Source organism: Pholcus phalangioides, unplaced genomic scaffold (genome assembly GCF_987345545.1).
Source record: "Pholcus phalangioides strain wild (caught in Gottingen) unplaced genomic scaffold, Ppha-v1.0 ptg000010l_1, whole genome shotgun sequence".
NCBI classification, from domain to species: Eukaryota; Metazoa; Arthropoda; class Arachnida; order Araneae; family Pholcidae; genus Pholcus; species Pholcus phalangioides.
The window spans coordinates 27,418,479-27,438,412 of NW_028301603.1; the positions used below are offsets into that span (position 1 = coordinate 27,418,479).

Sequence of the window (19,934 nt, forward strand, 5' to 3'; positions counted from 1 at the left end):
CGCGGGCCACTCGAGAGATCTGGAAATGTGCCACTAACCACTCAAATAGGATAATCTGCAAATGTATCACGATCCACTTAAGTGAACTGGAGGTGTGCCGTTAGTCGCTCAAGTGATTTTGAAATGTGCTTGAGACCACTCGAGAGCCTTGTTTTGTTTTTTGTTGTCACGGGCCACATCAAATGCTTCCGAGGGCCGCATTTGGAGCACAGGACATGGGTTAAGCATTTATGGCTTAACATGTTGCATCTGATGTGAGTACCAAATTTAAAATGTCTCCTATATTTTCCCATAAAAAAAAACCCAAAAATTTTCGAATCGTTTTCTATTTATATATATAATTTATGTTAAAACCAAAACAATGATTCATTTATAGAGCATCGGAAATTAAACCCAGCTACTTTTCCAAGTTTACATTATTATTTTAACGAAAATCCCCCCGGCAAAATTTCTTTATGTGCAATGAAACATAATTTTAAACTTTGTTTTCCCATCAAAGTTGTGAAAATGTTTATCCATATGTTTTCTACATATTACGCTAGTGCCACAGAACCGGGGCCAGGTGCGTCTAAACAATTTCGGGGCACGAAAAATGTTTAGGACACCCCCCTCTCTTTAACAAGATTTCATATATTTTGTGGGAAGAGGGAATCGGCATACTGAATATACACGAACGCTAAGAAATACCCCCCATACAAAAAAAATAATAACTACACAAATGTGAATTAACACAAAAATTAATGGAGGTAATTTTAAACTAATGTGAGAAACCGTTTCCGAAATTAAGGAAAACTTTAGAATCGATGGATTAAAAATATTTAGGAGAAATAATTTCAGTACCAATGAAAATTCAGAATTAATAAAAGAAATAATTTCGGAATAGATTAAAATTTAGAATTAACGGAAGAAATAATTCCAGAACTATTGAAAATTCAGAATTAATAAAAGTAATAATGCAGAAATTGATTGAAATCAAGAAATAAATGGAATTAATAATTCAGCAATTGATGAAAATTGAGAAGCGACATAAAATAAATGAGCGCTCTCTCCTCTTTTATAAAAAAAATCTGCGCTCTCTCTCTCTCCCGAGCCCGCACCGTCACCGTAAAAATATAAAATAAACTAGTTGGTGACGGTGCGGTGACGGTGCTCGGCTACGGTGCGGATATGTGTGAACGGCTGCATTGCTTAGCAAAGAATTATTCTTTGACCGTGTGATGACCTACACTCGGCCGACGCACGTGTCGGGCACGGTGCGGATATGTGTGTCCAGACCTTTACCTGACGTATCCAAGACGCACACTTGAGCCGTAGACAAAAGCGCACAGAAAGAAATATTAATGGAAACATTTGATCGCATGCACCTTAGACTCGGTAGATACAGGCATATCTGATAACGCAGCGGTAATACTAATGGAAACAATTTCGTGCGAAGTTGAATGATGGCGCAGTATGAGCTTTATTGGCTAAATTTTTCAAGTTTTATGAAAAGGATTTTATCAAACTTTTACAGTGTAATCAAGGCCGAGATTACATAAAAAGTTTGTAAAAGCTCTTTGATGAAACTCGAAAAATTTAATCAATCAGATCACCGGTTGCATTTGCTCGAATGTAACCAATGCACTTATTGGTTGAATTTTTCCAGTTTTATAAAAGATCTTTTATCAAAATTTTATTAAGTAATCCTGGCCTAAGGCCGGCATTACAATAAAAGATATTGAATATAACTTGAAAAATGCAACCAATAGGCGGATCAGTTAAGTTCGCTCGAATGTAACAGATGTGCTTATTGGTTACATTTTTCAAGTTTTATAAAAGAATTTTATCAAACTTTTATAGTGTAATACCAGCCTAAAACCGCTTCTGCTATTGATGAGTGAACGGCGTGTCGCGCTGAGCTGTTGACGTTGCACGCGGTGCAGTAACCTGCTCCTAGGCCATAGTCTCCCAAACTTTTTGTTCCATCGTCCCCTTCATCAGAAATTTTTTCCTCTCATCGCCCCCCAACGCAAGTAAACCTATAGGATCCTATGTTAAATCAGTAGGTTCTATCACCTCCTTGGACCATTCCATCGCCCACCAGGGGGCGATATTGCCCACTTTGGGAAACACTGTCCTAGGCGAACCCAGTTTGAGGGAAAGAAAACAACAAAAATGAAGAGAAGAGCGGCGAGACGCGCAGCGTTTGACGCAAAGCACTGGCATGAGGTGCTCTGTATTGCGCTCTGTAGGAAAACAGGCATACTGCTTTTCCTATTGGTGAATGAATGGTGCGTTGCAGTTCATGAGAAAAACGTTGAACATCATAAATTTTTGAAAAAATGTTTTGGAATTTGATTCATATTTTACTTTAAAAGAATATGGTCAGCATATGGTGTGAAGGTTATTCTAGGAATTAAAACAGCTAACGCCATCTGCAAAGAAAGTAATCACGCATGAATTACAAGTCTTTGTTTACATAAAGTTAGAAGAGCAATACTACGAGCGCTTCCTAAATCGAGAAGGTGTGGTTCTAATGTTTTTGTAATTGTTGTGTTTAAGATCAGTTTTGAATCGGCGTAGCGCAATAATAACTCGTCAATTTAGTGAGTGGAGAGAAAATTTGGCCGATGGAATCGCACGCCCCGAGTCTAACCGAGAACGTTTCTACTGTGACTGAGAGCGACGGTTTCCCGAGTAAAAACGTAAGGAGGAGAAGCAATGGCTGGTTGCCCAATGGTATCACCAAGTATCAAGAGGAGGTGATAAGCGCTTTCGCAATTTCCTATTTAACCTATATTGTTTCCTATATTGTTTATTCCTATATTGTTTATTTGTTATTCCTATATTGTTATTTATTCCTATATTCCTATATTGTTTGCATTCGAACGCCTCGGTAATGTATTTAGCGTTTGAGTTCGGGATTATTTCGAGCCTCAGTAATTTTATTCATCCATTGTATGCAGAGATGGATTCTTGGTTTTACCGCCTTTACCCCTCCCCATTCTAATCTAATTTTCTTGACCTGTTATTCCCGAAATTTGCCGCTATAGCGCCCTCTCTCTCTCTCTCTCTCTTCACACCTTTTTCTACAAATCTCTCCTCTGCCTCAAAGAACACTGTTTATAACGGACCCAAACTTATGAGAAACGGGGCCTGCTTACTCATCTTGTAGATCAGTATTTTCCAAAGTGGGCAATGAAAATGGTCCTGGGAAGGGAGAGATAGAAACTAAAGATTTAACATATAATTATGGGTTCACTTGAGTTACGGCGATGAGAGAGAGAAAAAAATTCTGATGATAGGCAATGAAACAAAAATTTTTGGAAACTATGCACTAGATCAGTTTTGGCCACTCCTATAATGTGCACACTCTTTCACTTCTACTCGCTCAAACCTGATCGATCTCTGTATATCACTCTTTTAGTCTTGCCCATGCTTGCATACTCTCTAAGTCACTTTTTTGTTCACCCAATGCGTAAACACTCTTTAAGTTACTTACATGTTAGCATAGTCTTTTGGTTGCTAACTGAACTAATCCCTCTGTATATGTTACTATTTTAGTTTTTCACATGCTTGCATGCAGATCTGATTCTATGTCACTCTTTTAGTTGCCCCCCCCCCCCCCCAATGCTTGCTTGCACACTCTTTAAATTAATATTTTTGTCACTTATATGCTCTTTTGGTTGCTTACTGACCTGATCCCTGTCTATATGTCACTCTTGTGGTCATTCCTATGCGTTGTACGAAGCTATTGAGCAGCTGCTGAAAAGAAAGAGGTGTATCGTGACTTTGTAGGGTACGCAAAAATTAAACAGTTAGACAGTAGAATTGATTGATGTAGGAATGGCATAGGAAGCAGCAGTATTGAGATTACGCAGTTTGAATGTACAAAGTTTAATAAAGTCAGTTTTATTATCGTTTGAGTAAAAGCCCGGAATATTTTGCTTGCAGACGCAACCATTCCTTAGGTAGCTAACAGCTTTCACACTTTCACTCTTTCAGATGCTCATTGACCTAGTCCTCCTTCATCTCTTGGCAGAAGCAGATTTATGGTTTTGCTTGCTTCTCCTATTCCGCACTGATTTTCTTGACCACTCATCGCTGAAATTCGCTGCCTCCCTCCAAAATTGCCACCCACAGGGCAGCTCGATCGAAATCTATACTAAAGTGCACAGGTCGCACCCCTTGAGAACTGTCGTAGGCTATAGCTTTCCTATGAATACCCCATTGAATGTATGGTATTTTTATTTATTCATATGTTTGTTTTTTACATGTGCATGCGTTGCATGATGTGTTATTCAAATGAGTGAGAAACATTGCTTTGTCTCATGTGTATATATATATATATTATATATTGAACAGTGTGAAACAAGAAATCGTAGGTCTATGAGAGATTCGTTTGCCGCAGCTCTGGACACGGTTGAATCAAGAACCGATCAGTCTTCACGAGCATCATCCACAGACTCGTTCTCTAAGGATCAAGGAAAAACCTTACTACATTGTGATAAGAAGAATCTATATTTGAATGACGCCTGTCAATTAAATAGAAATTGCAGCGAAACTAATGATAATGATGAAGCCGAGCACAAGGTGATTTACTATATATTATGCATATATTTCATATTCTTACTATGTATAATGTGTATTACTGTGCACTACCTTGTATAGTACAAATATTTTGATCAATTTCTAATAGCCCATGATCTTTTGCTGTCTTGTTTGGCCATAGTTCCTGCAACTAATTCGATTGGATAGGGTCTTTGATGAGTATTTGGGCCAGGTTTTCTCTATAGTAAATATAATGTATATGGGTCATTCTCATGAAATTGGCCTAAATTGTGTCCCCAACAGTTTACAGTAAATATATTTGACATATAACAATTTTTTTTTCACTACTTTCTATTTATATTCGAATTACTGAAAAGTTCACTCTGTTTCTAATTTTTTCATCAATAGATTTTTAAAATTTTTCTTGAACAAATTTTCATTTGTTAAGGAGATGTCCTTGTCCACGCTGTCCCCAGCATGTTTTTAAAATTTTTAAATGATAACTTTCTATGCTAAAACAAAAATATACATTTTTTCAATAACATTTTTAGGACCAGTATACTTCCTTATTTCATCTTTTTCATGATTTTTAATATCTTTTATGAATAACCAAATGAAAATTTTCTTCAGTTTTTGTTTTCTATTTGTGACATTTCGGAAACATCGGTTCAACCCTGCAACACCAGTTGACACCTATCAAATTTTGTGTTGACAAGGTCAATATAAAAATGTAGCCATCACTTGACCTTTCTTTTAAATTAATTAGAAATGTAAATTAATTCACAAATTAAGTTTATTCAGGAAAAAAGAGGCAAGTTCTTTATTAAATATCCTTCTCCTGGCTATATATATATTTTTTGGAGAAATATATATAATTAATTTGTGAGAATGACCCACATACATATGTGTAAAAAATAATAGGATTCATCTCTGCCACCCTTGCTGGAACCATGTCAACCCCTATGTGGGAGCCACTAAGAAATACGGATTTTTTTAATGAATTATCAGTGGATTAATCGATTAATCTGCAGGAAATTATGTTGGATTAAAGAGCATAATTTTATTGTAGTATAAATTCATATATATATTTGTACAAAATTCAGATTCTTTTTTTTTATATGTTCTGAAATCGTGTAGGTTGTCCAGAAATGCAAACCTTGGAACAACAAAGAAGATTTTGAAGATGTTCCTCTTTTAATCTCCATGTCGATATATTTATGTTATATAGTGCTAAATGTTTTTGGTTATCTGAGAGACTTTCTCCGTAAAACAGGCATAGAAAAAAATAATATGGCTCAGGAAAAGAATAGAGAGGTTGGTGATTTGTTTTTTTAAATGTAATTAAGTATTTGTACTGATTGTGAAAAAAACACTTGTTGCAGTGTGTGAGTGCTTGCCTAATTTTATTTTCATTTATTAACAATAACCCCAGAAGGCATGAAATGCATTTATACTGGAAAAGTAATGAAATAAAATAATAAAAAATAAAAATCAGAAATATTGGTCATAAGGATAAGACGATCCGCTCACATGCTAGCTGTTCCTTTGGTAAAGGACCTCTGTGGCTTTTTAATGAATGCTTGCCATCTTGTTTATTGTATATTACTAGGGATATGTAAATTTCGCAAAAAAAAAAAAAATTTAAATCAGAAATTTCGCATTTATTTCGCAAAAAAAAATTCAGATTAGAAATTTTGCATTTATTGACAATAACAAATTCCAAATGAAAAATTTCACTTTCTTTCACACACACATAAAAAAAAACAACAACTCGAATAAGTGAAACGGTTTAAATCAAAAATTTTGCATTTAAAAAAAAAATGTATCTCTATTTTCTATTAATTTAACCTCATTTTTCAAATGCTTTCTATAGCATTTTCCGAAATTCAAAAACCTTACATATACAGTCGGGTACACTTATAACATAACCGGTGAATAAAAAATACGATTGTGAAATCCTTAAAATTTCTCCCATTCACATCTATACATTTTTATCTCTGTTATAACATACCCTGCTTAAAACATACACTGTGGATATAACAAGCCAAAAAAAGTAGGCATAACCAAAAAAATAATCCAGATATAACCCTGCAAAAAAAAACAACCCAGGAAAATATATAGTCAAAAACAGCCTTTTATGGACAGCATTCCTTGTATACGAGCGATATCTTAGCCCTAAATTTTTTCAATAAACGCGAAAATACATGGATGGAATAGTTACACCTCCTAATCAACAGATAGCACTAAATATTATAAATAACAGATTTTAGCGCCACCTGTCGATAATAAATGTAACTATTTTGGCAATAAAATTTTTGATATTTAAAATCCTATCTTCCTGTGCAAAACTGTATAGTCTATGCTTTTCGGAATTATGGAATTTTTATTTGTTTTTACAACTTTTTATTGGTGGTCTCAATTGAAGTTGAGATTGGTGGCTAATTCAAGTGTATTATTAATTGGTGAATTCATGAACATCAGTGGGATTATTTTTTCTGAATTTTTTAATTGTACAATACTGTCAACTTCAAAGGGAAAAACTATTAGCATAAACTCAAAAAAATCATTAACATTTCATGATAAACTGGTGAACATAAGTATTCACCCACATTATTGTTTATTATAAGTTATTGCAAGGCGCACTACTGCTACAGGAATCGGCAGAGTTATGATGAAGGGGGTTTGATAGGTTATCACTACCCGGTGGAACTCTGTATCACTAATTATGGTTTTCGAGGTTCAAGAACTTTTTTTGCACATTTTGAAACTAAGGTTTAACCAAACCCAGTTTATTCTCTATAAATTATCGTTATCAGGATGCAAGACCATGTAGGAGGATAAAGTGTTATCTTCCCCCACCTCCTTGTTGACAAACCTTTATGTACTTAATGTTGTAATGGTAGGCAGTATAAAGTTTGAGTCTTTGCTGGGAATCAACTCAGTCCTCTTGCAGTCCAAGCAAGTGCACTACCTAATATGCCACAGAGACAAAACTCTTCTCTTTCCTTACCACGGAGAATAATGTGACTTATGAATAAAGATTAGTAGCCTTCTTGGTAATCTGTTATAAGACACAGTGAGATCTTGTCATGCTACTCTACATGTTAAGAAAAGAGAATTTTTGTGGCATGGCATATGCAAATCAGATGCACCTTTTTTGGAAAATTTTATGGGGCTGTAGTCCACCTGCATATAGTCAACCATAAAGTAACGTGTCTACCTCGCTCTTTCTTATAATTTCCATATCTCTGCAGGTTATGCTGATGCCTTTTTTCAACTTTAAATGTTATGTATTCTACTAATTCATTTTAATATTCGCGTTTAATCGTTAATCGTTTAAAATATTGTCTGAGGCTTTCATGGCCGGCGTTAAATGACTTGCAAGTGGTATCTGAGACAGAAGAGAGGCGTGATAAAGACACTGGTAAACCGTGCTAACCGTATCTGTGAGCCGCAACATCTCGACACAGAACTGTTCCATCTACGGAAGGCCTTCAAACGGTTATTCGGTAAAAGAGTTTCAAAGAGCCATACGACCGCGCCTGGAAAACAACAACAATAGTAACGAAGGAAATCGGGAACCCCGAGCCAAAGCCTATTTACCTTACATCCGGAAGGTCACCGATCGAATCAGTAAAGTTTTGGAAAAGTTCAACATCAAGCCCATTTTCAAACCCACCAGAAACTTAGCACAATCGCTACGCTTGGCAAAAGATCCGAGAGACCCGCTGTGCATGGCAGGTGTCTACAGGATTCCATGCTTGTGTGAAAAAGTATACATAGGAACAACAAAAAGAAGTACTGCTACAAGAATAAAGGAACACCAGAGGAGCTGCCGCCTGGGTAAAACAGAAAGTTCAGCCATTGCAGAACATATGTGGGAAACCGGCCACAAAATTAAATTTGAAAAGACCGAGGTAATATCGTCGGAGGTGCACTACCATGCTCGTCTTCATAGAGAAGCCATTGAAATATTCAAGCACCACAACATGAATCGAAAGGAGGAGACGATGAAGGTGCATCCCACTTGGGTCCCGGTACTTCAGCGGCGCAGAGAGTCGAGATGTGCCCCTGATGAAATGCCAGAGAGAAAATGACCTCGACAGCCAATCGTCGCCAGACACCACTTGCAGCCAATCGGCGCACAACACATCCACACAAGCCAACCAATGCGGTTCTTCTGCTGCCGATCAAGTCTCAGAAATGCATATAGAGAACAAGTCGATGACAGTAGATGTACGAAGCCTTTCTCGCTTGCCGCGGAGACTTATGTCCAAATAACCTCAGATGATGCCTGCCACAGATGTGGGCGAAACGTCAGGAAGAAAATCTCCTAGACCATGGCCTAATAACCCGGAAACTGTTTGCAAGTCGTTAATCGTTTAATAAATTGTTGTTGATCCTTCAAGTTCATTCTTTGAATACATTCAGATGTTCCACCCACCAGAGGTTTGTGTCTGTAACATATTGGATATAGCACTTACCCAGAGTGCAAAAGGACAGTAGTTCAGTTCCTGTGAGAGACAGTTGACTTTTATGTCAAAGTTCATAGTGGAATTAATACACAGAAAGCGTCTTTCTCCTCGATGTATAGCGAGCTGAGGAAAAGGCTATCTCTCTTTCTCGCTCCAAAGACTATGTTGACTACATTTTTTTATACTAGAGGTTTGGTGCACCATCAATATATTCTTGAAGGACAAAGACCAACTTGCCAGATTTGGTTAGTTAATTAAGAGTGACCTACATAGTGAGGGACCAGGTAAGTGAGTGACCTAGAGAGTTTGCCTGCACACGAGTGATCAAAAGACTGACATTGATGTCATGCTATTTTATCATGCGTGCAAACTGGTTTTTTTTGGAAATTTTTAAAAAAATTAAGTATTAGAGATGTGTAAAATTTTGCACTGGCATAGGATAGCATACGCAATCAAATATATAAGGTAAAAATGTGAAATAAATCATTGGATAAATAATATTTCTACATGAGAGTTTCTTACCATGCTAAAATGTAGACCCCCCATTAATTCAATCTTTTTAATAACAAATACTATGAAAAAAATCTTGTACCTACCCTGGATAAAGAGCCATTAATTTTGAGTTTGTCATCACAGGTTTTAGACTTGTAAACTTTTGGACTTGCAATGTAAACTGCTCATTTAGCAGTTTATATATTGCAAGGTAAGAATGTGAAGTGGCCTCCTTCCACTTACATTTAAAAAAGTATGTCTGTAGAGACAAGGATGTTTGCAAAACATGAAAATTCTGGGGTCTTCGATTTTTACCTCAAAATATAGCAGCCAGATTGCAGCACCAGTATAATGCAAAACAAGAGCATAGCTCTGACAACATAAATGGGCTATTCTCATGAAATTGGACAAAAAATGAAAAAAAAAAAAGTCAACCAAAAATAAAAGAAAAATTAGGAGCACTTTACCTGTTAATAAATGAAATATAGTCAACAATGAAGTTCATTAAAAATTCGTGATGGAAAAAATTAATTTAAATTGAAACATTTTAAGAAATGGACAAATCTGACGAGGTATTTTGCCTGTTTCAGCACTTAATTTGATATTTATGCATGAAGATCGCAACATGTTCCATATATTTTCGTAGCTCATTTTCAACTGGGACAAGCACTGATACTCTGAATAATGTTTTTGTCGATTGTGTTTTTTATTTGTGTTCTCACTTCTTTTTTTCATTAATTTTATGGGAACAACTGATCTCTAACTTGTGTCTGCTTTGCTAGAGCACGAGTTGTTTCAGTTCAGAGACATCAATTATTTCTGAAACACGCATGTTTTCAACATGCTTAATTTTTTTATCAGTGTTGTGTGTGTGCAAGCTATGTAATAGCGTCTTTCTCCTGGCATTGGGTAACCAGAAGGAAGGTTCAACCATAAGTTCGGGGGGGTGGGGGGAAGATTTTTTCTATTAAGTTTTTCAGTTGTAACATCAAGCTGCAGTCATGTTACAACTGAAAACTTAGATTTGAGTTGCATTCTCAAAGCAAAGTCTTCAGTTGAAACATGACTGCAGCTTGATGTTACAACTGAAAAACTTAATAGAAAAAATCTCCCCTCCCCCCCCCGAACTTATGGTTGAACCTTCCTTCTGGTTACCTAATGCCAGGAGAAAGACACTATTACATAGCTTTCAACACTGATAAAAAATTAAGCATGTTGAAAACATGTGTCTTTCAGAAATAATCGATGTCTCTGAAGTGAAACATGTGGTTAAAGTTTAAATGATTTTCAATTACAGTTCAATCCCGTTTTAATGAATACCGATATAGCGAATATCTCGTTTTAACGAACACTTTTTTTTAATCCCCCAGATAAGCTAAGATAGGAACAATGCATAAAGTTTGAATTCCTTTATAACAAAATGTTGTTATAGCAAAGTCATTTCTCTGGTCTCTTGGAGTTCGTTATAACAGGATTCGACTGTATATATTTCTCCAAAAAAAAAAAAAAAAAATATATATCCAGGAGAGGAAGGACATTTAATAAAAACTCACCTCATTTTTCCTGAATAAACCCAATTTGGGAATTAATTTACAGTTTTAATTGATTTAAAAAGAGGTTCAATCAATGGCTACATTCTTCTCTTGACCTTTTCAACACAAAATTTGATAGGAGGCAACTGGTGTTGGAGGATTTGAATCAATGTTTTCCAGATGTCGCAAATGAAAAAAAAAAAAGCTGTCATTTGGCTGCAAACTATTATTGAAAATCATTCAAAATTGTAAAAAAGATGAAATATGAAAGTACACTGGTCCTAAACAATATGTGGTATTAAAAAAAAAATATTTTTGTTTTAGGATAGAAAAATTATCATTTTAAAATGAGAAAAATGTGCCGGGGAGAGCCAGGAGCACATTTTCTTAATAAATGAAAAATTTGTTCAAACAAATTTTAAAAATCTATTGATGAAAAAATTAAAAAAACAGTGACAACTTTTCAGTAATTCAAATATGAATATAAAATGAAAAAAAATATATTTGTGTCAAATATATTCAATGTAAACATCTGGGTACACAATTTAGGCCAATTTCATGAGAATGACCCAATTAAGTTTGGGCCACGCATACACAAATAACATATTCATTCCTTCTTGTACAAAATTCATTAGAAATTTCCCAGAGGAATGCTCACAAAGTGCATGTATAGTTAAGTAGTTGTAGTTTACATCACATTAAAGTAAATGTGAGTGCAGTGATGTATACTTATGTATGACTTGTTTTCGAGCAGTCTTGGACTAGTGATGGGCAATTTATGGCCTGCTTAGAGGTTTCACCTGGCCCGCTGGAGATATAAAAATAATAGAGAATTTTTTAATTTCACTGTTGTGAAAATAAAGCTCATTTTAGAGGGTGTTCTTTTTTTGCATATGGAAAATATAGAGTGAGAATTTGAATAGAAATTTATTTTTTTATAAAAACTTTTTCATACGCGAAAAGTGAAACAGATATGCAATAAATATGCATGAAGTTAAAAAAAAATATACTTATTTTTATTTTCACAGTTGTAAAGAATAAACCATTGCGTCTCAGTTGCAATGAAACCATGGCAGTCTTCAAAGTATACAACATATCCCGTCAATTCATTTCTAAGTATAAAAATTCCAGTTATGGATCAACGTCAGAATATTTCCAGCCTCCAAATTTTTTTGTTTTTTTTGTCCCGCTTCTAAAAATGTTTGCCTATCACTGTCTTAGACAATGCCACAGATACCATGTTTTGCTCATACTTTGTCGATATTGAATATATTTCTTTTTTATCAGGGTTATGTGCCGTTATATCAAAGCTTCGAAAGCTTCTATACTCGCAACGTTTATCGCCGCATACGAGACTGTTGGAACATGCCAATATGTAGTGTGCCTGGACCAGTAATTAAGCTGAAAGATAGAATATCACGGGATTATAATTTGAGCTTCGAGTGAGTCTATTATTAATTGTAACATATTTTATCATACCGCTTTTTACAAAAAAAAAAAAGGTATGTAGATAAAAAAACATTATAATAATATAAATATACAAAGGCCACAAGGCAAATTGCCCATCGAGGTGGCTGGACAAAAGATGCTCTTAAAAGATATGTGGATGTCAACTATAACCAAAATACAGCAACCCAATATAAAAGCACATATCATAAAAGATAAAACAATAAACAAATGTACAGTACACTGCCCATAAAAATTACTATGGTTGCCTTCCACCATTATAGAGCAAATGTTCCATATAATTTGTTTTTTCTTCCTGTTTCTGTGTGTTCATAATTTTATCCTCTTTTTGTGCTCTTAATTTCACTGCTCAACTCTAATTTAACGAGTAACTGAGGGGGGGGGGTTGATACTATAGAACCTCTTCAGACTGTCACCCTCTTAAACCATCATTCCGTTCATGCTGCCGTTATGTCACTAGTTTCATGTTTTACTCTGATATGCTGGCTTCCAAAAGTTTCGCATGTGATGGTAAAACAAGCGAATATTGAAAATTAAAGCTTTTGATTAACACCAAATTGCACATGAAGGTATCAAATGCATCAAATAAAACAAGAATTATGTTTGAAGCCAGATGCTAGCAATAGCCATTTCTTCATTAGGACTGTTTTAAACTCTCTGAGACTAGTTTGAGATAGTAAACAAGCAGAGACATCAGGCCTGAGGACATCCCAAAGATATTAAGGTCACAGAGGGATGCACCAGCCACCCCATACAAGAAATTTCCAGGTGCTCGGCACCGATGTTGGCTAATATATTCCTGAAGGATGAAGACTACCTTGGCAAATTTGTATACTTAATAATGTACAAATTTGCTAAAAAAACAAATTTGCCCATTACTTACATTAAATAATATCAAAAATTACAGATATCATAAAAATAATTCAGCATTTAAAATGCGCACCTCAAATCCGTCACAATGCTGGTGTCTTCAACAACGGCCTAATTGGCATATGTCTGCACAGTCAGTCATGATTGGCTGTAACGTACAATATTTGCATAGTCATCTACATCCACAGCAATTTTCAGCCATTCAAATTCAATAACACTTTTGAAAATTGCTAATTTGAATTGCATGCTTCACTTTGGGAAGCCAATGTATAAAATAACTTTCATGTTAAAAACCTTTTTTTTCTCCTCCTATTAAATCATTAAACGATCCCGTTTAACTGAAATCTTTTCTACATTTTGACTCTTTGGGAAGACAGCCAGATTTGTGACTTTTTATTTTTCTATTTCATTGTATTTGCAGGTACACGGGTAAAGTGAAGGATGCCATAAATATGGGTTCATACAACTATCTTGGTTTTGCAGAAAATTCAGGAAAATGTGCTGACAGTGTTGCGGAGGCCATACAAAAATATGGTTCCTCAACATGTAGCACAAGGCACGAACTGGGTAAGATAAGTGTTATGTGATATATTATGCATATTTACCTTGCATAGGCAATCAGTAAAATGATTCCATTTTTTTTAATTGTATAGATGAAATCATTTGAATCTGAATTAAAGATTAAAAGCCAAGTAATTTTTTCGGTTGTACACATATATATTTAAAATAATGATTTTTTTTGTTTTTTGAAAAATGGTTTGGTATAATTAGCCATGTTTTTTTATAGCTCGAGGCATGAAATGGGTAAGACTTTTTTTACGTCATTTATGTGAAATGATTGCATTTTCTATTGCAGTATAATACCAATTCACTTTAATCTGAATGCAATATTTCTTGCTCTATCAGTCGACATATGAAGAAATGTAAGGTACATACTCCAGGTAATTCCTAAATATGATGATTGAATGATGATGTATGAGAGATGTTTGAATAATAACTGTCATATATACCCTGTCTGTTGTCTCATGCCATACAACCCTTGAGCATGGCCCCCACAAGTGTTTGGATGACGGTGCTCCAATATGTGATTCTTAATTTTTTTTTTTGCTTTTTCGCACCATAAATTTGCTATAGAGGGGCTCGTGAAAAGTTTGGTCTGAGGACACTATAGATTCCAGCCTAAGAACCCTGCTGCAGGATATAAGGGCCATAACCCTGAGATTTAGTTTCTAAATTGTGACGAAGTTTCATGTTCAACAGTTTCTCCATCTTGACTAGACAATTCCCGCTTGATTTTATCACCTTATAATCTCTACCATCTCAGCAATTTTTCCATGATTATGTTTGAATTCAAGAGATTTTAATTTTTCACAAGAAATTGTGTAACACTGTTTTATCACAAGTCTAAGTATCAGTGCAATTGATATGTTATTTCTGAATATATTCAGTAATCTTTGATAAACCTCTTTTTTCTATCATACGGGAAAAGGACCAAGCACAGCATTCAGAAATCTTGTGTGCCTCCCCCCCCTCCCAAATTGACTGCCAACTAATGCCACAAGAAATTCGCAACCTGAAATTTTTTACAATATATTTTTATTAACAAAAAATAAAAACTATTGAAAAATTTGTGTGTGTATAAATTTGAAAACATTTATCAAGAGTACGATAAGAAATCAAGCCTAAGAAGAAATCAGCATAGAACTTTATTAATTCTAAAACACCTTCCCCCCCCCCCCCTCGGTCAATCCGGAGGCAGAAGATGATAATATCTTTTTGTTCTGTGCCGGATAGAAATTTGAAAATTTTTTTTTACATAGAACGATATTCCACCCTAATGTCCATGCTTAAATATTCTCATTCAATAATTAAGCATTAGGCTAATTTGTCATTACCAATTTTTTAGTGCCCAGTTGTTTGACATTTTTTACTAATACAATATTCGTAAATAACACTCTCATTTTAGAAAATCCATTTTTTCACTCTTCTGAAATAAATTCCAGTAAATCTAGCTAACGATTTCTCAAAGTTTTTTGTCGGCCACTGTTGCACATTCAAGTTATCAAGATTTGACTATATAAATTTTACTTTGATAGGTGTTTTTATTGTAACCTTAAATTCAGTTATATTACAGATGATCCCTATAGCGAATCACTAACATTTTATGAAACATCAACGTTTGATCCTTTTTTTTAATTATAAATATAAAAGTGAGCTAATGGAAAAATAATGTAATCATGCATGTTGCTAATATTGCTTTGTTGCATGTACATTTATAAAAGTTGTATGTGGATCTCGAAATTTAATTATAAATAAAAGTGTCTGTGCTCGTAGCAACTTCACTACTGGTAGTTATGTTCAATTATTAAATTATTAAATGAGTAATGTACAGTAGAACCTCGATTATAAGGGCTAATTTTGGGGAAGGTGAGCATGGATAATTTAAAAATACTCTCAACTGCCAGGACTAAAAATAATTATTTAAAATAAAAAATTGGATAAAAAGGGTATGTATTTTACCTGTTTAAAATGACTACTCACTGTAGTATATTTATATTATCCATGTGAATTAAAAGATTACACGTCTTATTGAAGGATATCCACACTACTAATATACAGGGTGTCCTAGCATGGTCTTTATCTCAACCATCCGTTGTAGAGGTATGATTACCAGGGCCAGTCTTAAAAATTCTGCTGTCTGAGGTGAACAATATTTTGCCTTCCTTTAGATATGACTGTTTGAAAAGAGTTTTCTTTTTTCACCTCTCTTACCTTGATACAGTGGTTCCCAAAGTGTTGGTCACAACCCCCTTGGGGGGGGGGCGTGTGTAATGATGATTTAAGATGTCACGAGAAAATTTCCTAAATAAAAACATTCTGATGGAGTAAATATAGCAAATCAATATAATTCTTTGAAGGGGGAAGGTAGTCCCATAGTGGGCACACATGTTTACATTTTTTCCTATGGGTTTTGGAAAATATATCTGCCCTTCAAAGGATATTAATTGAGCTATTTAGCACATATATGTCATATAATGCATTAAAATTCTACTTAAAATTTACTAAAAATCAGGGCCGTCATTTCAACTTTTTCCAGGGGTGGCAAAGCATGTGTACTCAATGTATGTATATATATTTGTATATATATACCATTTTTAGTGTATTTTCAAAAGCCCCTCCACCTAAATGATGGGCCTGCTAAAAATAATATGAATGAAGAATTAATTCAATCAAGTATCACAGTTTTTGTGCATTTTTTGGAGAAAACATGAAAAATGAAAAATTAATGTATTTATTCTGAATCAAAAGATAAAGATGCATTTATTGAAAATCCAAGAAACACCCTCATCTCTTAATTCTTAAAATCGTGATTCTTCGTGTTATGTTGCTTACATGTTGTTAAGTTGCGTAGCAAAAAGGGTAAGTGTTTTTCCTACTTTTTTAATTATGCATTGCAGCAAAATATATTCTAGCAAAGTAACAGCCCTGAGTTCATACGTTTGTGACCAGAGGCATAGTATGCAGGAGAGAATATGGAGGCAGGTGCCCTCCCCAAGACGATCAAAAATTAAAAATATTTCCAAATATTTCAGTAAAAAATTAAAATATCAAAAGAAAATACCTTTTACATAGTATGTTATCGTTATCAATTTCTGTTAATTTAAGATGCTTTTTGAAGGTTAGTAACTCAAAATTTCCCTGGGAGAGATTCCTTGTACTCTCCGAACCCAATGTGTACCCTCTAAAGGTTGATCTTGCATATGCCAATGCTCGTGATGAGGACGCAGGGTATTGTAATGTGGTAGATCTCATGGTGCAACCTGGTAATGCAAATTCTACCATAAGTCGTACCGCTTAGTCATTGTTTGGCACAGCATAACCTTGATGGTTCTTGCACCTATAAAAAAACTTCAATTCAATTTGAATGTGCATATCCCACTGTGGTGGTCAAGTGGTTATAGTGACAGACTCGCGATGCAAGGATCCGGGTTCAAACCCCACAGTGGTGGTCGGCTGAAGTTCGTTTTCTGTGGTTCCCAACTTCAAGGCGCAAATGCGAGCCGATCTCCCCGTTAAAAAGTCTCGCCACAGAGAGCAACAGTCCTACCACGATAAATCATTCAATCATAACACTTCACTCATAGTTAGAAAAACTGGTGGCAGATGGCAGCACTACACATAACAAGCATTACAGAGAAACAAAAAGACTTCACGTCAGGTTTCACTACACGTACACGCACATTCCCGCATGTACCAATTCGTTGGGGGTTCCGCGCGGAGGGGGTGTGCATGTGTGGTGTAGCAGTAGTAGGTAGGGCCTCCAGAAAATGGCTCGGGATCCATGATGTTCTTAAGTCAGCCACCTCGTTGGGCAATTTGCCTGTTGTGGCGTTGTATTTGTATATGCACCCTTGAATAGTACTTATCGCAGCAAATCCATCGGAAAAAATCAGCAAATCGTTCTCCATAAACACCCTCTACCCCTTTCGTATTGTGATCCAACAGCACATTCTATGATCAAAAATGCTTGTTTAAGTGTCTTATATCACCTCTTAAAGTTTGTCCCATGAATTTAGAATCACCCTATATTTTTGTAGAGTGAGAAAGACATCAATGAACTAGAACCACTTACGCCACCTATCAAATAAAACTGTTACAATTCTTCAATTGAAATTGGCAACCAGATTTTGATTAATGTGCCATATAAAAAAAGCAATATGATATATTAGATAATATTTTATAAGCAATGATATTAGTTAAATTATGAAGTTTGCAGCGAAATTTTAACAGTTATTTGTGCATGGTAAAACACTGTTAGTAAAACTCGCAAAGTGTAGCTATCGTAGGCTTTCTGTGACTACAATCAAAAACAATATGAAAGCCAAGGATGGCTTCAGTTTGCTAGTTTTATTAACGTTGTTTCACCGCTGACAAATAACAACTGTTAAAATTTAGAAGCAAACTTAATCATTTAAAATATTATAAATTATTATATTATATATTCGTACATTCTCTTACGTATATTTTGCATAGTAATGTATTTTACATTATTTTAATTTCCAGTTAACGCTTCTCATTTTCCTATTTTTAAGTATTATTATTATCTAGCTTTAGCAATAGTGTTAGTATGCCTCGACCTTGACTAGTGTTGTGTAGAGCTTGCGACAGGAGGTTTCCCTGGTCTAGGGGTATAGTAGCTGATAGTTTCAATTGTAAAGGGTGCTTGGATAGGAAAAGGCTGGAACTCGAGGTCGAAGATTTACGGGAAAAAGTTAGGGTGCTAGAGGGTCCGGTTATAACGGAGCCTCTGGTCGTCGAGCCACCTGCTGATGAAGAAGCAATCTCCACGAACAACGACAGTTTAGAGGGCGAATGGGTGGTCGTGGATGAGGTAGAGGGGGATAGTGATAGGGGTTTAATCATCTGCGATTCTATGGTTAGGGAACTTGAGAACCGAGTGTGTAGAGATTTTCGGGGTTTCGAGAGCTGTTGTCTTCCTGGGGGGAAGATTGGCAACGTGGGAGACGTTTTTCATCGCCGAAAGTTGCCCTTGCGGGTGATTCTGTGGGTGGGAACAAATCAGGTAGGAGCGAATAATAGTGAGTCTCTGTCAGAGTACCGGGATTTACTATTATCCGCTAGGGAGGGGGGTTCAGATGTGGCAGTGATTCCAGTGCTGCCAAGGGGTAGTAGGGGATATAGGAGTAGGATCCACACCAATTCAATATAGGCATGAAGGACATTTGCTCCTCAGTTGGGGTCACGTTCTTGGAGCTTCCCGCATTTACCGATAGGTGGCTTCGTTCGGATGGGATCCATCTAAATAAGAGGGGGGGGGGTCTGGGAGGTTTACGATAGTCTTAGGTCAGGTTTTTTACTCCCATACCACGTAGTCGAGAATGCGGGTTAGTTAATGATAATCACAACAGTACTGACGGGGAATTACCCACCTCTGACTTGGATGGCTTCTCGATTGACACTAAATCAAATGTGTGTTAATAAATGCCAGGAGCTTGGGTAATAAGAAAGATTTTTTAGAAACTATGATAGTTGTGGAGGTCTTGGATCTTATAGCCATTACAGAATCTTGGGCAAACGATGGGGATGAATCTTTCTTACACATCTCAGGATACGATACTTTTTTGAGAAATAGATCTGATAGGAAAGGGGGTGGAGTGTTGATATACGGGAAATCTTGTTTGAAGGCTAGAGAGTGTAACGTGCAGAGAAGTGATATTGAAACCATATGGATTGAACTTGAGAACAAAAGACGTCATAAACTTATTGTTGGGGTTTGTTACAATCCACCGAATAGGGATCAAAACTACATCGCCAAATTGCATGATGAAATTTCCTACATGTGTAAGCGAAAGAGGGTTCTCATACTAGGGGATTTCAATTACCCAGGTATTGATTGGGAGAACCTTTCATCTGGAAATCAGTATGAAAGAGACTTTCTTAAGTTGGTGCTCGAAAAGTTTTTGTATCAGCATGTATCAGAAGCCACTATCGGTACTGCTATTTTGGATTTAGTTCTTACTAGTTCTGAGGATCTAGTTGAACATGT

At 35.7% G+C, this 19,934-nt stretch overlaps 1 protein-coding gene across 1 annotated transcript in view; it reads left to right on the forward strand.

The window, feature by feature from the left end:
* Nucleotides 1-2,493: 2,493 nt before the first annotated feature.
* Nucleotides 2,494-19,934, forward strand: part of lace (serine palmitoyltransferase long chain base subunit) — a 37,689-nt gene continuing 20,248 nt past the window's right edge. The window contains exons 1-5 of the mRNA XM_089237973.1: nt 2,494-2,741; nt 4,345-4,572; nt 5,668-5,844; nt 12,317-12,471; nt 13,788-13,933. Of these exons, the coding sequence (XP_089094099.1) occupies nt 2,610-2,741; nt 4,345-4,572; nt 5,668-5,844; nt 12,317-12,471; nt 13,788-13,933 (838 nt within the window). The 5' untranslated portion in view covers nt 2,494-2,609. The remainder of the gene's footprint in view (nt 2,742-4,344; nt 4,573-5,667; nt 5,845-12,316; nt 12,472-13,787; nt 13,934-19,934) is intronic.